Source organism: Strix uralensis, chromosome 18, assembly GCF_047716275.1.
Source record: "Strix uralensis isolate ZFMK-TIS-50842 chromosome 18, bStrUra1, whole genome shotgun sequence".
NCBI lineage: Eukaryota > Metazoa > Chordata > Aves > Strigiformes > Strigidae > Strix > Strix uralensis.
Window position 1 is genome coordinate 1,257,762 of NC_133989.1, and position 21,535 is coordinate 1,279,296.

The 21,535-nt window shown below is 63.6% G+C and overlaps 2 protein-coding genes across 4 annotated transcripts; both read right to left on the reverse strand.

The window, feature by feature from the left end:
• Positions 1-1,286: 1,286 nt before the first annotated feature.
• On the reverse strand, positions 1,287-15,399 carry HM13 (histocompatibility minor 13). Of its 3 annotated transcripts, none has more exons than XM_074887924.1 (13): positions 15,185-15,399; positions 13,718-13,816; positions 11,884-11,966; positions 10,851-10,939; positions 9,998-10,083; positions 9,731-9,856; positions 7,747-7,804; positions 7,041-7,124; positions 6,704-6,740; positions 5,582-5,684; positions 4,942-5,027; positions 2,136-2,282; positions 1,287-1,514 (listed from the first exon to the last, which is right to left on the reverse strand). In XM_074887924.1, the coding sequence occupies exons 1-13, from the start codon at positions 15,353-15,355 to the stop codon at positions 1,433-1,435; spliced, it is 1,251 nt and encodes a 416-aa protein (XP_074744025.1). In that variant the 5' UTR covers positions 15,356-15,399; the 3' UTR covers positions 1,287-1,432. The 3 variants fall into 3 exon arrangements, with proteins under 3 accessions (XP_074744025.1, XP_074744024.1, XP_074744023.1); XM_074887922.1 differs by having other exon boundaries at positions 1,289-1,514; positions 2,089-2,282; XM_074887923.1 differs by lacking the exon at positions 2,136-2,282.
• Positions 15,400-18,458: 3,059 nt separating this feature from the next.
• Positions 18,459-21,415, reverse strand: REM1 (RRAD and GEM like GTPase 1). Its single transcript, XM_074888126.1, has 4 exons — positions 20,954-21,415; positions 20,701-20,783; positions 19,494-19,698; positions 18,459-19,324 (listed from the first exon to the last, which is right to left on the reverse strand). The coding sequence occupies exons 1-4, from the start codon at positions 21,267-21,269 to the stop codon at positions 19,047-19,049; spliced, it is 882 nt and encodes a 293-aa protein (XP_074744227.1). The 5' UTR covers positions 21,270-21,415; the 3' UTR covers positions 18,459-19,046.
• Positions 21,416-21,535: the final 120 nt, after the last annotated feature.

Genomic DNA, 21,535 nt, shown 5'->3' on the forward strand with positions numbered 1-21,535 from the left:
ACGGGTGCGAGGCCACGGTGACATGGAGGGACACCACCCAGCGCCGGGGAGGGTGCAGAGCCCCGCGGGACGCGCTGGCGGAGCCACAGCGAGGGGCACAAGCGCGGCAGCAGCGAGCAGGACCCCGGCTGGAGGCAGGACCCTGCTCCCCGCGTCCAGGGGACACCGGAGGCCGGTGAAATCACATCTGGAGTCTAGACTCAGCGACTCCATGGGCCGGGCCTGGCGGCCGCCGTGCCCAAGCCCTGCTGCACGCTGTTTGCTTAGCTGGAGGTATTTAATTGGAATTAAAGTGGCCCCTCTTGTTTTTGCGGACGGGGCTGTTGGAAAAGGAGCTGTAAGTCATCGAAAACATCTGCAGGAGACTGCGCAGGGTCATTAGATGGCAGAACGCGAGGCGCCACTTTTAGTGCTCGCAGCCAACGCAGGGAATAATGGTTCAATACGGCTTTTGTGGAGGGGCTGCCGGGCCGGCAAACACTTTCTATTTATTCTGGCAGCGGGCACGGGCGGAGGGACGCCGGATCCCCCGCACGCCCGCCCCGAGGACACCGCGCTGCTGCGGGACATGCGGCCGCCGGCCCCAGTGGGAGCTGAGGCGGCTGCTGGAGCTGCTCCTGCCTGCAGCCTCTGCAGCCCCCCTGCCTGTGCTGCCCCCCCCCGCCCCCCCGCCTGTCCCAGCCCCAGGGGCTGCAGGCTGGCGCCAGGCTCCCTACAAGGAGGGGAGGGACGGCCCTGCGCTCTCCTCACCCCACTCCGGGGCTGGGTTTGGGGTCACCCGGCGCTCTCCCTCCCACAACTGCTCCCCCAGGCCCTGGGGGCTCACTGAGCCCCCCCCAGCAGCTGAGGCAGAGCACGTCCCCATCTCACCGCCTTCCCGCACCCTGATCCCCGCTCCGGGGCTCAAAACCGCCCGGGGGTCAGCGAGCACGGCCCTCAATCTGGGTGTTGCAGAGGGGGGGGGCCAGGCTGAGGCCGGCTAGGGGATGGCCAAGCGCCGGAGGAGTGGGAGGGGGAAGGGGATGGTCACTTGGAAACAGCCGGACAACGGCCACGGGCCCCACAGGGAGAACAAGGCCGCTGGGGAGCCGGGATGCCGACCCCGGTGCTGCCAGACCCGCGCTCCTTCCTTCGACATGGTTTAATATGAGAGAAAGCAAATGCACAATACAAAATTTAAAAACCGGCCTGTGGTTTGCCCCCCCACCCGCCTTGTAACCCCCGTAGGAGATTAAACAGGCAGGGGGGTGGCGGGGTGGCCCCGGGGGGCCGGCCGGTGGGTGGCTATGCGGCGTACATCGATACCCCACCTGGGTGGCTGCTCCGACACACACAACACGATGCTCTTGCACAATTGTTTCGTCGTCTGTCACTGGTGGAGGGTCTGGAAGGGCCCCAGCCCAGCAGCACCGGGCACGGCCCGTGGGCAAGGTCACTTCTCCTTCTTGGAGGCTTCTGTTGTCCCTTCTTTGGAGGCCCCCGGCACCTCCTTGGGGGTAGAGCTCTCCTCGTAGCTGAGGACGAGAGGGACAAGAGGGAGGAGTGAGTGGGGCCAGACCGTCCACGGGGACAGAGACTTGACAAAGGAGGGGGTGGGCTCCAGCCACCACCCCCCCACCCCGGCGTGGGAAGCCCGATGGGGGAGAGCCCAGGCAGGGAGACGAGCAGTGTGACACCCCCTGGACACCTCCAGGGATCGGGGTGGGGGGGACCCAGCCAGGGGCTGGAGCTCACCCCAGCAGAGCCATCGCGCCAGCTCTGTGCCCAGGCGTCTGTCCTCACTCCCAGAGCACCACGCTCCCCCCCACGCCGAGTGGGGCCGGTTAATGGGGTGGGAGCTGCAGCAAGACCACCGGCAGCCACCCACCCCCAGGGATTCACTCCATCAGCTGCAAACCCCCCCGGGGCCCTGGCGAAGGAAAGGCGGGAGCGCTGCCTTCCAGCGAGAAGCACGAGGAGGGCAGAAATGGCAAATCCTCTCACCCTTCACCAAATCCCCTCAAAGACAGAGAGACACCGGCCCACGGCAGCGAGGCGACAGCTACTGCCTCTGCCCGGGGAAAGGGGAGAGCTGGGCCCAGCCCCTACCTGGCCCGAGCGACAGACGGAGAACGGGCACCGCCTGCCATCGCTACATGGCACTGGGGCTTTGCTGCCGGCGTCGGCGGGGGCAGGACAGTTTCTGCTGCATGGAATCAGCAAGGCTGGCCGGCGAGCCGGACACCGTGGGGAAGTGGGTAAGTCTTGGTGTGTGTGGCAAGATTTCAGCAGAGGATTCGTAGCTGCAGGAGAGAGAGAGGAAGCAGGAGGGGAAAGGGGGAAGATGACAGAAAGGAGAGGCGGAGGGAGAGAGAGGGGGAGAGAGAGAGAGAGAGAAAGCAGAAGAGTTTTGGAGTGAGACTGCTGCAAACCCACCTCCCTGCATGGGCAGCCTGCTGTCCCCTCCGGCCACTGGCACTCGGGCTGTCCTGGCAGGATCCTGCCTGCACCCCCCTTTGCCTGCAGACCCCAGGGCAGGGCTGCAGCGTGGCAGAGTGAGGGCTGAGACCCAGGGAGAAGGCAGCTCCCACTGGCACAGGCAGAGCCACGAGGAAGCAAGCCTGGGCACTGGGAAGGCAGCGACAGAGCGGCCCAGGGGCTGTGCAGGCAGCAGACTGCTGCAGGCAGAGCCTTTCCTGCTGCTCAAGGACAGGTTCCCCGCTGCTGACAGAGGCAGTGATGGTCAGTGCCTGCCCGGGGAGGCTCGGCAAGGTTGGGAGCCGCAAAACTGATCCCGATGTCGCCCACCTCTGCTCAATCAGCATCCCCTTCCCTGGGCCTGCAGCACAGATCCGCTCGCTCCCACCCTCCCCACAGCACTGCCTGTACTTGCCACTGCCTCAGACCCTCACTGCTCTCTCCCAGGGCAGCCAACGGTGCTGCCAGGCACCGAGTGCAGGCAGCTGCCTGCTGGCAGAGACCGCAGGGGAAGTGGTGGCAGCGCGGGGAGGCTCGGGGTGCACTGAAGCTGCGCAGGTGGGAGTCACTGCCCTACAGGCACGAGTCTCATCGCATCCTGCTTCCCCTGACTGCAACTGGAGCGACTTTAGGGGGGGCTGAACCCCAGGGTTGCAAGGTTTCAACCCCCTAGCCTCCTGCCTTTGCCCTGGCAGCAGGCAGCAAACAGCAGGCAGCGCTTCGCTGCCTGAGCAGCTTGCATTGATGTTCTGGGGGGGCAGTAGCTCTCCCCCCTGCCCGGCTGCCTTTCTGCCAGGCCCGCCGGCCTCACAGCTCGTCCCTTCCCCAGTTTCCAGGCAGGGGAGGTGGCGGCGCGGCTGCAGGGTGGTGAGTCACAGCAGCGGGGAGAGCGGCTGCAGGATCCCAGGTGCACAGGAAGGACGATCCCGGGACACTCAGTGCCTGCAGCAGCGATCCTCAGAAGCAAACATCAAAGGGCGGGCAGGTGCGGCAGGGCTGGGGAGCCAGCCCAGCTGACAGCCCGCTGGGAACACGCATACCTGCACCTCCCAGGGGAGGGGGAGCAGGCGAGGGCAGCCAGCTCCTCATTCAGGTGCTGGTTTCCCTCTGAGCAGGCTGGGGGCTTGGGCAGGGGCACCCCCAGAGTGGGGAGGTTGCGGGGGGCACAGCCCTGCTTTGGGCTGGGTGTTCCAGTCAGAGAGAAACCTGAAGGGGGTTGACTGCTAGCCAAACGTGAGCCAGCAGTGTGCCCAAGTGGCCAAGAAGGCCAACAGTATCCTGGTCTGTATCAGCAATAGCGTGGCCAGCAGGGACAGGGAAGGGGTCTCACCCCTGTGCTTGGCACTGGTGAGGCCGCCCCTCGATGAGTGGGTTCAGTTTTTGGCCCCTCACTCCAAAAAGGCCATTGAATGACTCGAGCGTGTCCAGAGAAGGGCAACGGAGCTGGTGCAGGGTCTGGAGCACAGGTCTGATGGGGAGCGGCTGAGGGAACTGGGGGGGTTTAGTCTGGAGAAGAGGAGGCTGAGGGGAGACCTCATCACCCTCTACAACTCCCTGAAAGGAGGGTGCAGAGAGGGGGGATGAGTCTCTTGAACCAAGGCACAAGCACCAGGACAAGAGGGAATGGCCTCAAGCTGTGCCAGGGCAGGGTCAGACTGGCTCTTAGGAAGTATTTCTTTGCAGAAGGGGTTGTTGGGCGTTGGAATGGGCTGCCCAGGGCAGGGGGGGAGTCCCCATCCCTGGAGGGGTTGAAGAGTCGGCTTTTCCAACTCAGATGATTCTGGGATTCCCTGTCATCCTCAAACAAGTACCCGCGCCAGGCCAGCACTGAGCCTCGAGCACAACTGGCCAAGCCAAGGGAGGAAACAGTTCCTGGGTGGGCCAGGCCATGCCCCGCGCAGGCAGGAGACCCCCGCTGCCCACTGACAGCAAACAGGCAAACGCCTGGAGCGTGGTAGGCCGAGAGAAGGGCCAGAGCGCAGCACAGACCCCCTTTCTCTGCACTTACGGTCCCCGGGGCGGGGAGACTGCTGCAAACCAGGATACCTCAGGCGAGCAGGGAGGCTGGGATGTGCTCGAACCAGCCCCAGCTGCTCTTGCAGCCAGATCCGGCTCCGTTCTCCCCCACCCACGGGCCCTGGGACACAATGACCAAGTATCTCGGCACCAGGTGCGCGGTCCCACCCTCCCCTGCCCGCCAGCGCACGGGAAGAGTTTGTCACCGGGGTGTAAAGCAATACCAGATGCTGCCTGCCTGTTGGTACGGCACCAAAGCTCCCACCCGGCTCTGAGGAGGTGGCTGGAGCCAGAGCCGGCGTGTACGAACACAGACCCGCTCCCTCCACCCGCAGACGTGCGCACGCACACCCAGAGCATGCCCAGATGAACCCGTCCCTCCAGCTGTGCCCAGGCGTGGGAACATCTGCACGCTTCGTGCACTCCAGCGCCGCGGGCGAAACAGCTCCGTCCCCAGCTGACGCTCACCTGAACATTTCAGTTACTTCTCCCTTTGCCAAGGCCACGAGAAGCGGGAATCCGATGCATGCGGGGACCAGGTACAGAAGAGCAGGCTGTCGGGAAGGAGAACAACTGTTAAACCACAAAACAGCCCTCGGGAGGAGCACCAGGCGAGCTGGCCCTGTCCCCTCTGCACCCGTGGTGTCTGTCACAGCACTGCAGAGCGTTAACGCTTTAGAAAGTGGCTTTGAAAGCCGAGTTACAGCTGCAGCAGCACAAAACCCTCTTCGTGAGGTCCCAGAGGGCCACGAACGCCCCGAGAGCCCCCGCGCAGCGACAGCACCCGCAGCATATGGGCTCGCAGGGCCCCTCCGCAGCACAGAGGGTGGGGTCTTCAGGGGCAGCTTGGTCACAAAGAGCCACAAAACCACAGGGCAGCCCAGTTGAGGTGCTGCCACTGGAAATGCAGCTGCCTGAACCAGCCAGGACTCTGCACCAGCCAGGCACACAGGGTTTGGGCAGGGAAAGGTACAGGCAGGCACTGGAAAAGCAAAGCCAAGGGAAGGGACTCATCTCGTTTTTCCTGGCACAATGCAGGAGCCCCGTGGCCAAGCTGGCGCGGCCGGCCCGGGACGCGCATCCACGGGAGCAGCAGGGCAGAGCTCACCTGGGCGTGCTTGAAGATGTGCATGATGAATATGGTCAGGCCCAGCCCGAAGATGTAGGCCACAAAGCTGGTGTAGAAATACGTGTGCGTGTTCTTCTTCAAGCTGTAAGGAAAGGGAGCAGAGCCCAGTGACCTCAGGTCTGGGATGCCAGTAGCCAAAGCAGAGTGTTTTCAGCCATCTCCCACCATCTCCACCCGGGCTCTCAAGGTGGCCACTGGCGCAGCCCCCCATCCCGTGGGAGCAGTGTGGTGCTGGACGGGGTGACACCAAGGTGAGGGGCTGGGGAGGGGAAGTAGGAGCACGATCCTGCTGCTGGATGGCTACTGGAGGGGAGGAATTGGTGCTGGGACCCGGGGAGAGGGTCCCACCTTCTCAGGGGAGGCACAGCCGGTCCCTGGCACCCCGCTCTCCGCACATGCTGTTTTATCGCAGGCAGCAGGAACTGGGATTCCCAGCAGGTGCAGGCAGGATGTGGGTGGAAACACCTGGAAGAGCTGGCGCAGACCGGAGTGTCTGTGCAACAGCAGCAGGAGCGGGGCCACCCCACCGCCGTCACACGAAGCCGCCCGTTCCCAGCCAGAGCCTTTCGGTGTGGGGCAACTGCCGAAAGCTACACCCCGGCAGTGGGTGCAGCTTCGCTGCGTAGGAGCTGCTTCCCTCAACGTCAACGGTGACCCAGAGGCAGCCAGCACTGCCAGGCACCCATTTGCATCCACACGAGCACCTCCCAGGTGCCAGCACCCCCGGCTCTTTCCCACGCTGCCGTAGTGCCGCGGCGCTGCCCTCTCCTCCTCAGTGCCAGGGAGCCAGAGAGGCTCCGCGGGGCCGTGCCGCCCGCCTTGCCACGCACACAGCAATGCCTGGGCGCTCCAACAACTCACCCCAGCGCTCAGGACTCGCCTGCAAAGCCAGCCCTGCTCACATTTACTCCTCCAAGAGCTTCCCCTTGCACCCCACCCCGTCCCAGCCGCTCTCCCGGGTCCCCACGCCAAGCCCCGGAGGGGAGCACACAACTGCGCTCTTGGCTTTCCCCTTCCCCTTTTTTTTTCCCCTCTACAAAAGCAGCTCAAATATGCTGCAAGATCCGACCTGCCAGAGACCCTTCCCTGCCGCCCACTCACCTGATGTCAAACCGCAGCAGCAAGGCAATGAAGATCCCTGCAGGGAGAAGGGGACAGTGAGGGGACGTGGGTTGCAGGGACGGCAGAGGGAGGCAGGGCAGGACCCGCAGCCGCTCTCGGGGTGCCGTGCCTGGGCTGACAGTGCCCTCTCGCGGCACAAGGCACCGGGACAGCACCCGGACCTGGTTGGAGACCCCGCCCCCCCCCCCCCCAGTCCCTACAGCCCCCAGACCCAGGGCTCCGGCATGGCCAAAGGCAGAGCGAGGCACCCGCTCAGCTCCCCGCAGCCCCTTCAGATGGGTGATCCTGGTCACGTCCCCCCCTCTTCTGTCCTCACCTGGAATGACAATGTCTCCCAGACCCAGCATGGCAAAGTTGTCAGCTTCCAGCCCCTTCTCCAGCAGGTCCTGAGGGAAAACCACTACGAGGAGCAGAGAGAGGCACGGTGAGGGGGGAGTGGCTGTGCTGGGCAGAGCCCAACACCACTGGGCCTGGCAAAAAGGGACTGGGATAGGGCAAGACCCCTGTCCCTGCCCTTGGCCCCCTCCTCCCCAGCAGCTCCCCTTGTTCTCCTGGGACAACTCCAAGCACTGCGATGAGAAACCGAGGGGTTCACAGCCAGCCCCATGAGCAGGTTTCAACCCCAGCTCCCAGGACCCAAACTACTGTGTGCTCCACAACAGCACAAATTCACCCCTCCTGCTGTTTTTTTTTTTGGGGGGGGGGGGGGGGGGGGGGGGGGGAGGTCTGTAGGGGGTTTTTTTGCATATATATTTTTTTTTTTTTACGAACAGGTGAAATTGCCCGTGCTGGGGGTACAGACTGACCCAGCCAGCTCAGCACTCTGCAGACCATCCTTCCCCAGAGGCCCGGCCCAGCTCCCCGCAGGTCGGTGGCACCACGCTGCAGTCTCAAGGGTCACAAGCAGGAGACCCCCCCAGCCCTGCACACACCCCACCTTCTGAGCCATCTCCAGAAGACAGGAGGTTGCAGGGGGCAGCGACCCCAGCAGAATGAAAAGCCCATGGGGAAGATCTACTCACGTTTTATTGGGGCCTCAAACGATTTGGCAACTGTCACCATCACATTGGTGCCAAAGACCTAGAGGCAAACAGAGGAGTCCGGGGTGACCAGAGCTGTGCAGGGACGGGCACATGCTCAGCTACAGCCTCCCCGCAGGGCCTGGAGCAGCATCAGGGGCAGAAAATAACCAAAGAGCCACCGAGCTGAGGGCAGAGAGTCTGGCAGCGAGCCCACGGGAGAAGGCACAAGCCAGCGCTTGAGGCGGCGAGCGCGTCACGGCCGTCCTGCTTTCAGAGCAGCGCCGGGAGACGGGTCACATCGCAGAGCCGCGGTGCTGCCCACCACCCGGCCCTCCCCAGCACCCACCCCCGCTCAGCTCTAATTAGGCAACTCAGGGGAAAGGCCTGACCTCACCCAGGACCTTATCCGAGGGCACGTTATCTCCCAGCAGAGTCACAGCCAGTGCCAGGCTGCTGCCCGTGAGCTTCCAACGGGGACCAGAGCGATTGTCAGATCAGCTGCATTTTGCTCCGAGGTCATTTATTTGTACTGCACTATCAGCTTTAAACACTGGCATCGTTTGGGGGACGGACTGCAAACACACAGGTCAACCACCCTTATTTCTGTTTAACTCCAAGCCTCTGGTCTTGGCCATACCAGCAGCCAGCACGTAAACCAGGTGCTGCTCAGCACCAGGTGAGCAAGATCCTCAAGCCAGGGACTAAAGAGAAACCTTAAAGCAAGCGCTGGGCATCAGATTAATTAATTAACTCCCATAAGGTGCAGCAAGCCCTGGGCATCGCCAGGGAGTGACAGGACTCCACCCTGAGACCAGTGAAAAGCATCAGATGCAAATTCACCCCATGACTACGCAGGGGACAACATCATCAATCCACTGAGCATTCTCCTTCCTCCTTGAACTTCTCCTTGGATGTCACTGTGATTAAATCCGTGCTAAAATCCAAGCAGAGGGGCACAGTAAGAGGGTCTCCACTTCACAACGGCCCTTCCGTGAGGCTCCGGCAATACACAGGGAAGCCAAGGCGGGAGACAGCTGGTAAGCAGAGAGCAGCGAGGGCTGCACTCATGCCCGTCTCCAAAGCCCTGGGAAGACACTCACAGCCCAAGCAGGACGTGAGGCACAGGGTGTGCTAAGCCAGAAGGCTGAATCCTCTCCAGCTGAGAGCAGCGGAGGAAGTGGCACACAGGCTAACGAACCACAGAGCCGAGTCTGTTAACGAGCCTATGAAACGGGGGCAGCGCCGGCCAAGTACAAAATAACACACAGTAGCCAGGCTTAAGGAGGGAAGGATTACTCAGGCAGCTGCAGAGCTGCTGGACAGACCTCAAGGTATACAAGGCTCTCAGACATTTGGGAAAACAGAAATTCAGAAGGTGTAGGCGGCAGGAAGTACTGGGGAATACGGACGCTACAAGGAGAAACATGCACCCAGGCCGCTGCAGAGAGACAAGGAAAACTTCAAAATGAAGATGTCTGGGCACTGCACTGGCTGCGGGAGAGAGACCGGAGGCGTTCCAGTGCCTGCTCCTCCGTGCCAGGGAGCAGAAGGATGCTCACGAAACGGGCAGATGACAGAGCCGAGGCACAGCTCGGCAGGATTGGTGTAACCCAGAGCAGCCTCGTCCTCCAGCCCACCCAGCAGCTCCGTCAGGCACAGGGAAGACCTTAGCAGGGAACACAGGCCACCAGAACTGGATACGCCGCACACCCGGTGCCCCACAACAGCCCTGGTGAGATCCCTGCCAGCCCTGGGCTCTCAAAGCCAGATTAAAAGAAAACTCGTTTGCTGAGCCACGTTCTCCCACTGTTTGATTCTATCATCACCCCCACCACACCCCTCTGGGCTGAGAAAGTGGAAATCCTGACTGCAAACGTGTGTCCAGCCAGAGTGCTGCCTCCGAAGAGACGTTAACGCCACACACACACACGCCGGCCGCCAACGGCTGCAACCCGCGTCCGCCCCGGGGAACGCTCCCATTTACCCAGAAGACGTCGTAGATGAAGAGGCCCCCAAGCAAAATGCAGCCAGTGCTGACGTTGTTCAAGTGCAGCAGCTCCACCCCGTTGAGGGAGAACGCCAGCCCGAAGAGATTGTTAGCAATCCAGTGCTGGGAACAACAGGAAAAGGAGATTTGGGTCCCGCTGCACGTGCTGAGCCACGGCCTCGGCCCACGGAGGCCTTATGTGGGGCCTGGGTCTGATCCAGCCCGGTCCCTGGCCTCCCCACAACGGGGCTGCGGCTTGCTCACCTTTCTCAGCAGGTACCAGACCCCCACAACGCTGCTCAGGGCCAGGCATACCAGGTCCTTGGTGTCAAACTCGTAATTCACTATTTCTGCAAGAAAATGGAGAAGTCAGCTCTTGGGCAGCCCGGGCAGCTCCCCTTCCTGTGCAGGGCAGGGACAAGGGATTGTGCAGCTGGGGAGCAAGACAGACCACAGCGCTGACGTCCCAAACGAGGGGACTGTACCCACAGAAATGGCCGGGCCCACGGTAAACACGTGCAAACTGCATGCGAGCGAGCAGCTGGCCCTGGCAAGCCCGGACCGTCTCCTTCAGCCAGACTCTGCCACATGGACAGCATCTGCGATCCCTCTGTCAATAAGGAAATTGGATTCAGGCTCTGTCTACGGCAGGGAGAGGTAAATCATCTCCCTCTTCCTGCACCAGTTAACTCCTAGTGGTATCGCTAGAAGTATTCCCTTACCAGTAAAGCTACTGGGCAGGATACTTATCAAAGCATCTCCTACCAGCGCAAAGATTCGCATCAGATCAGTTAAGGCAGCACCAAAGAGTCAGTACTGTGTCACCCAAGGAGCTTCCAGCATTTAACAGCACCCCCAGCTCCACTCCTGGGGCCCTCTGGGATCTGTTTCTGCGGTTTCACTGCCAGCCAGAGGCAGCACAGAGGGAGAGAACCAGCCGGTGCAAGAAGAGGCACACGGCAGCCCCAGCTCTGCAGGAAAACGCAGGGGAGCAAGAGGCAAGTCTTGGAGAAGGTTGTTTCAATGGGCTGAAAGTTGAAACACCAAGTGAGCAGAAAACAGAACGGTAAAGGCAGAAAACACTCAGGCCCCCAGAGAGGCCGGCGAGCCAACGTACCTTCCTTGCTCTCCCCGGAGCCCTGGGTGAAGAGGAGCTGGTACTGTTTGTTGGGGAAATTTGCAGGGAAGAATCTGTTCATCATGGGGCTGAAATGAGAGGTGTAAAAGGCAGTTTCACAGACACCCCGCAGGACACACCGCCCGGCACCTCTGCGGGACAGCGTCGCAGCCCACACCCCCTCCCAAGACGGGGAAACACCAGGTTTTGCCACCTGAGGGACTGGCAGGAGCCCCAACTTCAGTCCCTGAGCCACAGACATGGGACCTTGGCCTCCCCGGGGGTCTGATCTCCCAGGTGTGACAGTCCCCCAAAATGCTCTAAGGCAACGGGCACAGAGCATCGCCCCCAAGAAGGGGGGACCTGTCCCAGACCCCAGCATGTGCCCTGGGCCCCCCAGCAGCCCCCTGGGCCCCCAGAACTGGCTGGACCACCACTGGACAGCTCCCCTGCAGAACTGGGAGTAGAGACAAAGACCTTGCCCAGCGTCGGTCTAGGGAAAGCATCTGGTCCCCAACATCCTAGAGCTCAGGAAACAGGAAACCAGTTTTACTTTTTCAGTTCCTGAAACAGCCTGAGCTTTCAACACCTCACACCAAGCATCAGCGCAAGAGGCCAGGGACGTTATCGTGAGCTCCAGCTGCCTGTTTCAGCTGCCCCAGTAAGGGGAATGCGGGTGCCAAGGAGCTCGCCCCTACACAGGGCGGCGAGGACTGTGCCAAGCTGCAGCAGCTCCTCAGGGCAAGGTGGCCTTGTCCCACAATGGTGTGGCCACCCACAGCTCCGCGAGCTCTCCCAGCGATGCCGTGCAGGGTACCAGATCGCTGGGAGACCCCCTCCGAGACATGACAAAGGGTTCACAGTCTGCTATGAGCCCTTCACACCACGCTAAGAGCTGGACTTGGCTCTGCTGCAAGGCAACGGTGCTCTAGAAACACACACCCCCCCCCCAATAAACTCAACGCCCCGCTGCCTCGCAGAGCAGGCAGCCTCGGACACCCCTGCCCCAGCCGCACCCTTCCCTGCGCTGCACCTGATGGTGTGGGACAGGGCGAGGATCCCCAGCACGAAGAAGTACATGGAAAGCAGAAGATTGATGTACTCTTGAGAGAATATCTGCAAGACAAATCCGGAGAGGGGTTAGTTACCACAGCGTCCTCCCCATCCACAGCACTTCACGTGTCTGTCAGCAGCTGCAGTGTCAGTGCTCCAGGGAGAGGAGAAGAATATCTGGAATAACCCAAATTCTTGCACCGCTGATGCAAAATATGTTGGAAATAGCCGTGTGCTCACAGAAGAAGCACAATGGGCCTGCAAGTTGTCGCGCATTTATGAGCTGCTCGGGTCAAAAAATAACTCCTGTGCTGCAGAAAGGAGGACAGAGCTTCCCCTGCAGAGCGAGCCGGAGCAGGGAGCGAGGCACCGCGCCGCTCCCAGGGGCTGCTCTGGCAGAGGGGAGCAGCAGCACTCCCACCTCGCTACCACAGCGCATCCTGCCCTAATAAAACGGGGTGTTATCAGAAATCCTGCCCTCTAACACACACGCTGCCTTACCACCGAATCACCCTCCTACAGCCCAGCGTGGGGGGACCCCAGGGTCCTCTGTGCTCTCCTGGAAGGGGGATGCTGGAATACGAGAGCTCAAGGCAGGTTGAAGATATGAAAAGGAAGAGCCGCCGATCATGCAGCGACTTCAGCAAGGCCACGCTGCACGTTCTGTACTTCTTTTCCTGGCGTCTCCATCCCAGCCAGGAGCAAGAGGTAGAAAAGGCACCTGAGGAGGTGGAGGAGCACCCCAAGACCTGGGTGCCAGGGAAGGGGTGGGCTGCAGGGAGTCCTTTCAGCAGCCAGAGGGGCCTGGCAGCAGGGTCTGGTGGCTGCTCCATACCCCCCCACCCCAAGAGGCTCCGCAGACGCTCAGCTTTACTGCTGGAGACCTACAAGAGGAGCTGCAGCCCCGGTGAGCGCCCAGGCTAAAGTGGGCACATTGCTAGAGAGGCTTGTTCCTGCCTGCTGCTGCAGAGCTGACCTCACGGCTGCGGCACACGCACCCACGCCGGGGTCAGGACCTGCACGGTGCGGCTGGCAGCCCTGGGCAGGAGCCCGCAGCGTGCGCGGTAGCTGCGATGGGCACAGAGGGGACGGTGAGCTGCGATATTTCAAATTTTGCAGCCTTCCGCCCCGTGAGCAGCCCAGGACAGCGGGGCTGGAAGCTGCTGTGCCGAGAGAACCACCCTGTGCGGGCAGCCCCGGGGCTCCTCAGGCCCCTCCAGGAGCTCTGCCGCATGCCCGCAGGCAGCCAAAGGTGCTTTAAGCCAAGACACCTTCTCCACGCAGCTGAAAGCACCTGCTGCTGGAATGTCCTATTTAAGAATGGTCACCTAACCCTGCTTCTTGGCTCTGCATGCCCAAAAAACTTCACCTGAACACACAGGGGCTCACCCACGAGCTATGGATCGCCCAGGCCTGCAGCCGAGACGCCTTTGGAAGTGCAGCACAACGCAGTGACAGCAGCATTTGTGTCTCAGCAGTCCCCGGCACCCTCTGCTTTTGGTCTGCACACCGTGAGATCGGCCGTGGCGGCAGGCAGAGCTCAGAGGTGAACTCGCCCCTCGGCAGCTCTCCAGAACCAACTCGTACACAAACAGGCTCTGATCTCCCCCAAGCTGTGACAATTCAGGCGAGAACTGACGTCCCCCGGCGCGGTGACGCTGAAGAGCTCGAGCCGTGCAGTCTTACACGCTCCCAACACTAAGGGCCCCCAACTAGGGTAAGCCAAAAATGGAGTCAGCCCCACTTCAGGGGCTCCTGAGCAGGCAGGAGGAGGGCAGACACCAGCTCCCCGCCCGCCAGCGCCACTCACTTACTTTAAAGAAGAGGTAGAGCCCCAGAAGGGTGCAACTGGCAACAATGGGAAAACGAGCAGCGTCTCGGCTGGTAATGGTCTCCGGCATCTCCGAGGAGTTCTGGGGAGGGAAGGAGAGGACAGGAGTGGATCGGCCCCTGCTCTGGTTTCCTACCCGAGCAGGAGGTGAACAGACACAACGAGCAGGGCTCAGAGGGGCAAGGCACCCCCTGGCCCCCAACTCCTGTCATTCCCAGAGGTGGGGCTGCGTCACAGGCAGAGCCTGAGATGGAAAAAGCAAACCTCACACTCATCCTTCCAAGGGCTGCCACAATTTATTGCTTTTTTCCTCTTGGAGAAGGGAAAAACCCCCCTGCACTGGTGCTTTTCCTTTCTCCCCCTGCCCAGAGGGGAGCTGGGCTCCCTCGCCGCTCACGCCCGGCCGTCCCCATCTGTGCACACCATATGTCGATCACCCTCTGAATGACGTTTTTATCCCTCACCTCGCTCTTGGGACACTTGTGCTCAAAAGCTGCAGATTTATAAACCCCTTTCGCCTTCTGAGACATCTTTGCACCAGCTGACCCAGCCCCCTTTCAAGCCATTTCCCCTGAGAGACCTTCAGCTTTCAGAGGGGAGGCAGAGGGCTGCCTGCTCCCCTGCCCACTCCTCAGAGCTCTAACCTCGCACAGACAAACACCTGCGGCCAGACAAACAGCACGCTAGTGGAAGCCTCTTATACAAAGCAACCCTGCGAAGGAACAGCAGCTTATCCCGGGCGCAGCAGCGCACAAATAAGTGCCCAAAGAGCCACTGGCTCCCTGCGGCGTGAGGGAAGAGAATCCCCCCCCGGCCCCAGAACCAGAGCCTCGGTTGCCTGGGCTGCCAGGAACGCCACCAAAATCAGCTGAAACCCCTGAAGTAAGACATAAGCGTGGGCAAGGGGCTTTACAAACCAGTAATAAATCAGACTGTGTAAAACAGTCCCTTCTGCTGAGCTTCAGGATCTGGAGTGCTGGGATTTAAGTGCCAGCTGCTCCCCGAGGGCGGGCAGGAGATGCAGAGCAGCACGATGGGCTGCAGGGACAGCACACGGCTGCAGGCAGGAGAGTGCAGGCAGGACCCCGGGGACGAGCCCCGGTGCTGCGGGGCAGGGGAGCAATGGCACAGACGAGCCCCCCCCTCACACAGCATCTCTTGTAGGGGTACAAGGGGCGACCCCGAGTTTTGCAGCACTTGAACTGATCGGGACAGTGAGGACGGGGCTGCAGAAGAGCCCCCCCGGGGGCCGCTGCCTCCACCGGGGCGCGGGGTCTCTCTGCCTTTCCCGGGCCGGCGGTGGGATGCAGCACCCCGGGTTGGGGTGAGGCCCAGAGGCCCCGGAGGGTTCTCCTGGGAGGCCGGGGGAGCCCTGACGCCCCCGGGGGTACAGACCGGGCGGCTGCCCCGGCGGTGGCGGCGGGGGGGGTCGGGGAGCGGCGGGGGGTACCTTGCTCTTGGCGCAGCTGACGGAGCGCAGTGCCCCGAAGAAGATGGGCAGCAGCGCCATGAGGACGAGGCTGCCGTACGCCAGCGCCATGCCCTCGGGGGTGGCGGGGGGACGGGCGGCCGCGGGGGACCCGGCCCCGGCGCTGCCGTTGTGCGCCGCGGCCTCCTCCATGGCGGCTGCTCCCACCGCGGTCCGCTTCCGGCCCGCGCGCGCCAGGGACACGTCCCCTTAGCGGCCGGAAGTGCGTCACGCGTCGGCGCACGGCGGCGTTAAACCACGCCCCCTCCGCCGGTAACCAATCACCGCCGAGCGCGTTGCTAGGAAACCGACCGCGGCCCGGAGCGCGGCGAGGCCCGATCCTGACCTTGCCCGGGGGGCCCGATCCTGACCCTGCCGGGGGGGCCCGATACTGACCCTGGGCCCGCAGCCCCCAGAGCCGCCGTGGGCTCCCCCACACACACCCCGCCACCCCCTCGGCTCGGGGCCGGGCTCCCGGTGCGGGCAGAAGGCCCGGTGCGGGCCGGCCGTGCTGCCCCGCTCCCCTCCCGTGCCTGGGGTGAGGGTGGGACGGGAGGGGGGAGCGGGACGGAGCCTCTGCGCCGCCTCAGCGCGGGATTTTCCCGGTTGACGGTTGTTTATCCTGTCTTCGACAGGTCTGTGGTGGTGCCGGGTTTCGAAGGCCCGGCCTGCCACACTGGGGGTGCCGGGGGGCTCCCTGCGGGTTGGGGGGGGCCCCAGCTCCCCGCAGCCCCCGGCCGTCAGGGCCACGAGTGGGACAGTGGCAGCTTCAGCCACCGTCAGGTCGGGGGCTCCCAGGCTTCCCCCCCATCCTGCCCTGGGTTTTCCTGCCCTTTGCCGTTTCCCGAGGACCCCCCCTGCGCCGCTGGGCCTCCCCCGTGATCGCTCCCAACCCACCCATGGCCGCACTCAGCGAACAGCCCCTCTGTAAAAAAGCCTCATAAATGGCAGCAAATTCCCCCTGCTGCTGGACTGGGGCCAGAGCTCTGCTGGAAAATTGGCTGAAATGTGTGTTTTCCTCACAAATATTCCCTCCCCTCCCAAGCCGCTGGCAGCCCGGCTGTGCCACCGAGCCTCCTCCTCCTCCTCCCCAGCTCCCCGGTGCCGCGTCCCCGTCGCTCTGGCCAGGGCGAGGGTCTGCTGAGACGCAAAGACACCAGCGAAGATAAAGATTGGGCAAAGTTAAAATGATGCTGCCCCTGGTTTAGATCTGAGCCACAGGCAGGGGAAGGGAGCTCAGCAGGGATTAAAAAGTAAGCTTTTTTTTTTTTTGAAATGTTTTCTTCTTTTTTTTTGGAAAACAACAACAACAAAAAAGGAATCTATTTCAGGACTGGGGGTGATTCATAGTTTCGTGTTTCAGGCAGAGGGCAGATGCAAAGGCCTCCCAGGAGCCCCTCTCTGCGGGGCTGGCCCCCTGCCCGGGACGCTGTCCTCTCCCCGCCGCTGATTCTCCCACAAAGGGGAAGGACGGGCACCGAGGGCAGCAGCAGGCAGCAGCAGGCAGCCACGCAGGCAGCGTACCCACCCTGCTGCTTCCCACCCTGCTGCCTGGCACGGCACGGCACAACACAGCCACCGACCCCCTTGTCAGCCCCCTCACCTTACAGACCCCTTCGGGTGCCCACCCACCCCCTAGACCCCGCTGAGGGGTGACACTTCCCCTCCCTGCCTCGTCCCGGCTGCTCAGCTGTCCCCTCGGGGCCGGTGGTGGATGGTGGGGGGACCTGAGGGAATCGAGCAAAAAATAGTCACGTCTCCACAGCCTGTTTGAGCAGGGCGGGTGTGTGGGGTGGGCCGGGGCAGCCCATGGGGCTGGTGGCCCAGCATGGCCACGTGCCAGCCAGGAGCCAACAGGGTCCCTTGTCCCAGGGAGGGGGTGAGCAGAGCTGGGACCGGTGGCACTGGGGCTGATGGCACCGGGCGGGGGTGGCAGAGGGGAAAATGGCACCGGTGAGCAGGTGGGACTGGGGGAGATGGCACCGGGGCCCACGGCCACCCAGGGATGGAGGGTACTGGGACGGAGGAGGGCACTGGGATGGAGAGTACTGGGATGGAGGGTACTGGGACGGAGGAGGGCACTGGCACAGCCCCAGCACTACCTGCCCCAGGTGTGGGCCCAGCTGGGGGCCGCAAGCAGCCCTCGGCCCCCCGCCAGCGCCTCCTCCTTCCTTCCTCCCTTCGTTTCCCAGCGCCTCGCCGTGGCCCCCCTTGGCCTCTCCTCCCACCCTCCAGCACGGCCGCATTTTTCTGGGTTTGAGCTCATTCTTTCCACTCCCCTCTCTGCCGGCTGCCAACTTTCCATCCCGTGGCCCCCCCCCCGCCGCCTCCCGCTGCAGGGAAACGGCGGCTGCAGCTGTGGGAGGGACCGGCAGCAGTGAGGAGCCCCCGGCCCCAGCACACAGCCCCCCAGCCCGGGTGTGCCTGATGCGGTGTGAACCACAGCATCGCGTCCGGCAGCACCAGGAACCGGGGTGTGGGGAGTGTTGGTCAGCAACCAAAGCCTCGCTGGGGTTTGCAACTGCGGAGAGATTCTTTTCCCATGGGGACAGGGTATTGCCCCATCCCAGCGTCCCCTTTTTGCACTGGTGACCCCCTCTCTGGCTGCACCGTGCTGGCCACGGCCAGTGGCTCCCCACGTTCGAGCTGCAGAGCGAGCGGAAACTCCCGACCTGACCCGGGGAGGGAGGCCACCGCTGATCCTCCCTGGCGCCGGGCCCGGGGCTGCTGAGCCGGTTACCCCGCGGCGTCCCGGCTGCTCGCCGGCAGCGCAGCCTAAAAACAACCGGCAGAGCCCACGCGGCTCCAGCATCGCCTCCCCAGGTGCCCAGGGTCACTCGCTGCTCGCTGCAGCCAAGCACGTCCCTTCCCGGCTGTGCCACGCTGCTCGGTTCCTGCCTCCCTGCCCCTTCCCTGGGGCACCGGGAGCTGCCGAGCACCCAGGGTTTGAAACCTGCCCCTCGGCCCTTCCCAGAGGCTTTTCCAGAGCTGGCTGGGTGGTGCAGGGGGGCTGGGGGCTTCTGTCATCGCAGGGGGGTGAGGAATTGGGATTTCCAGCAAGGCCAAAGGAAGCCCCAGGTGGAGGCTCTCCCTGCCCTGAAATGTTTTGGCTGGTGAAGATGGAGCCCGCTGAGGCCTGGCTGGAGCAGGAGGCAGGTCCTCTGCCCCGGCCATGGGCAAGGAACCGGGCTTGAATCCATCCAGACAGCTCCGGGACGCGGCTCCCCACGGCAGGGACTCAGCAGAGACCGGCACCTCCCTGATGCGGTTTATTCTGCAGCTGGAGGGTTTTCCCCATCACACCGGTACAGAGACAGCAGAAAAACCTCAGTCCGAGAAATGCTGGTGCCAGGGAGATGCGGTACAAAGCCCTGGGGCAGACCAACAGCATCGCTTGGCACCCCCGGCCAGGCTCCAGGATGTCCTCGAGGTGGACACCGCTATGGTGCCCTCGCCGGTCCCTGCTGCCCGGTGGAGGACGGGCACCGCGAGTGGGACCTGCCACGCTGCCGGCAGCCTCCAGCCCTGCAGGCAGCCCCACGCCACGGCACGGCCGCCCCTCACCTCCAGCTCCCCAGGAGCACCCGGTAACCCAGCACCCCACCACCCCAAGCGCAGGTGCCCACTTTCTGCAGCCCTGGGGCCCCATGTTGTCCCCTGTCCTGGAGGGGAAACAGCCGAATCCAGAGCACCCCAGGGCATCCCTCAGCACCGGTTAAAACAGCTCCACGTCCTCAGCATCGCCCCGGCCCTCTCTGGGCTCTCGGTGGAGCCGCCAGCCACACTGCTGGTGGAGAGGAGAGTCCAAGCCTGTGCGTGCAGAGGGACGGGAAGGCGGCGGCTCTCAGAGCACGGACAGGTCGTGGCAGGACTTGGAGCGGACTTTGAGAGCCACTTTGCTGCTGTTCCTGGCCACCAGCCTGTCGAGGAAGCGCCGGGCTCTCTTGGTGAGGCTCTCCTTGCGCTTCTGGCCGGGCACGGGGCGCGTGCGGGACTCCTTGCCCCCGCGGCGCAGGCGGATCTGCCGCACCACCCCCTCGAAGAGCTCGGCCACGTTGTGCTGCAGAGCTGCTGACGTCTCGATGAATTTGCAGTCGAACACCACGGCGCAGGCACGGCCCTCTACAAGGGAAGGGCAGGGAGGGGACACGGCCCCGCTGGCACCCCAGGCACTGACACAGGCAGGTTCAGGGACAAGGGGGAAGCAGCTGGGCAGGAACCCGGGTGCAAGATCCCCTCAGGGGTCCCCACCAGCCAGATCCCCCCCCGCACCGCCTCCACCACCTCTCACCTTCAACGGAGACCTCGCGGCACCGCACCAGGTCGGTTTTGTTCCCCACCAGGATGATGGGGATGTCCTCGGCCTGTCGCGCGCGGCGCAGCTGGATGCGCAGCTCCGAGGCGCTCTCAAAGCTGCCGCGGTCAGTGATGGAGTAGACGATGACGTAGGCATTCCCCACCTGCAGGCACTGGCTGCGACGCCGGCTCTCCTCGCCCTGTCACCACACGGGGAAGGAGATGTCACCGCTCCGCAGGGGCTGCTGGCACCCCTGACCGCTACCGGGGGACGGCAGAGCACCCTGGTACCGATGGGACCTGCCAGCGCACCCCACCAGCCCCCGCATCGTGGCGAGCCCCATTAATAAAATGCAGATTAAAAGCTCCTGATTTTGACAGTTTCCTCCTCTACCAGCAACAAACTGGGGCTGCAGGCTCAGGGGGGGCTGAAGCTGCACCTCCCGGAGCCGCCCTCGGCCGCACAACACCGGCCTCGTGCTTGCAGCGCCCTGCGTGAACCAGGCACTGGTGGGATGAAGCAATAGTGGAAATAAAGGGCCGTTGTCGGGGCGTTATGGTGCTGGGGCACCTTGGGACAGCACCGCTGTACACACAGAATGCGGCCCCAGCCCACGTGGGTGCTGGACCCGCCTTCACCGGCTCCGTCCCCTGCTCCTGGAGACCAGTCACTGCCTGGTGGCACCCGCAGGAATGCTGGGCCCGGCGTGGAGGGGGGCAAAGGGGGGTTTCGAGGGAGGTGGTGACAGCGGTGCTGGCATTTCTGCCCAGAACGCCCCATGCCAGGCCCTCTGGGCCACCGCTCTGCCTGTTAAAGTGAGTGTCCTGGCTGGCAACACCATTTTCCCGTGGATTTGTCCAGTCGGCTCCTTCAGCCCCATTCTCAAACCATTCCCATGTATTTCAAAGCGGGCTTGCACCCCACTCCTCCTCCCCCCACACCCCCCCGCCTTGTGCTCCGGTGCTTGTGGTGCCCGGCCACGAGAGCCCCCACGGGCGGGCAGGCAGCCTCCCACGCTGGGGGAAGGTGGGCAAGGAGCCGGTCAGAGTTGTGACCCCAAGCCCCTGTCTCGCCCGGCGAGCCCTGGACATGGGCAGGAAAGCCCCAGGGAGCTCCACAGAGCTCAGAGGCCCCAAAGCAGCGGCTATGCCCATCCAATGTCCCCCCCAGGCACATCCCAGCAGCCCCAGCCCCACTGTACCGGCTGCTCGGGCTCCCAGGTGTCCATCACCAGCAGCGTGGTCTCCTCGCCATCCACGGAGAGCGTGCGCTTGTAGGCGGCTTCTGCAAGACACCGAGAGAGACCCTGGTCAGCGCAGCACTGCCCCGGCAGCTGAGCCTCGGCACCGGGTTCCTCAGCACCTCGCACACGGGTTTTCCGCAGCTCGGACACGCGCTGCCTCCCCACCACCTCCTCCGGGCCCCGTGGTGGGGTGACCCCAACCAGCACCCACCTCCGTGCTGCTCCAGCAGGTCCCGTTCCTGGAGGCCGGCGAAGAGGTTGACCAAGCTGGTCTTGCCCACGCCGGGGTCACCCAGCAGCACCACGCGGTACAGGGGGTCCCAGGAGCCAGAGGAGCCCGAGGACTCGGAGGACCAGCTGTCCCGGGGGGCCGCGGCCCTGGCGCCCGGCTCGGATGCGGATTGACCGAGCTGGGGGTGACAGGGCTCACCCCGCGACGTGGCACCCGTTACCCCCGGCCGCGGGAGAGGGGTGCTGGCCCTCCTCCGCAGGGGGCTCTTGCTCCCGCGCTGCGTGTTCAGGGTCATCTGCGGCACCGGGGCTGGGAGAGGCCGCCCCGAGGGGCCCCGGCAACCCCCGGCCGCGCTTCTCCCGTTGCCGGTGTCGTTCCCGGTGCCCGTCCGAGCCGGCGGTAGCTCAGGCACAACTTTTCCCCGGACAGACTCGCCACCGCCCGGCCCCGGCTTTAAACCCCGGGAGGTGGAGCCCCTCGCCGCGCCCGGGTCCCTCCCCCACCGGACACACCCCCGCCCACACCGGCCCCGGTCCCGGTCGCCCTGTCCGGTCCCCGAGG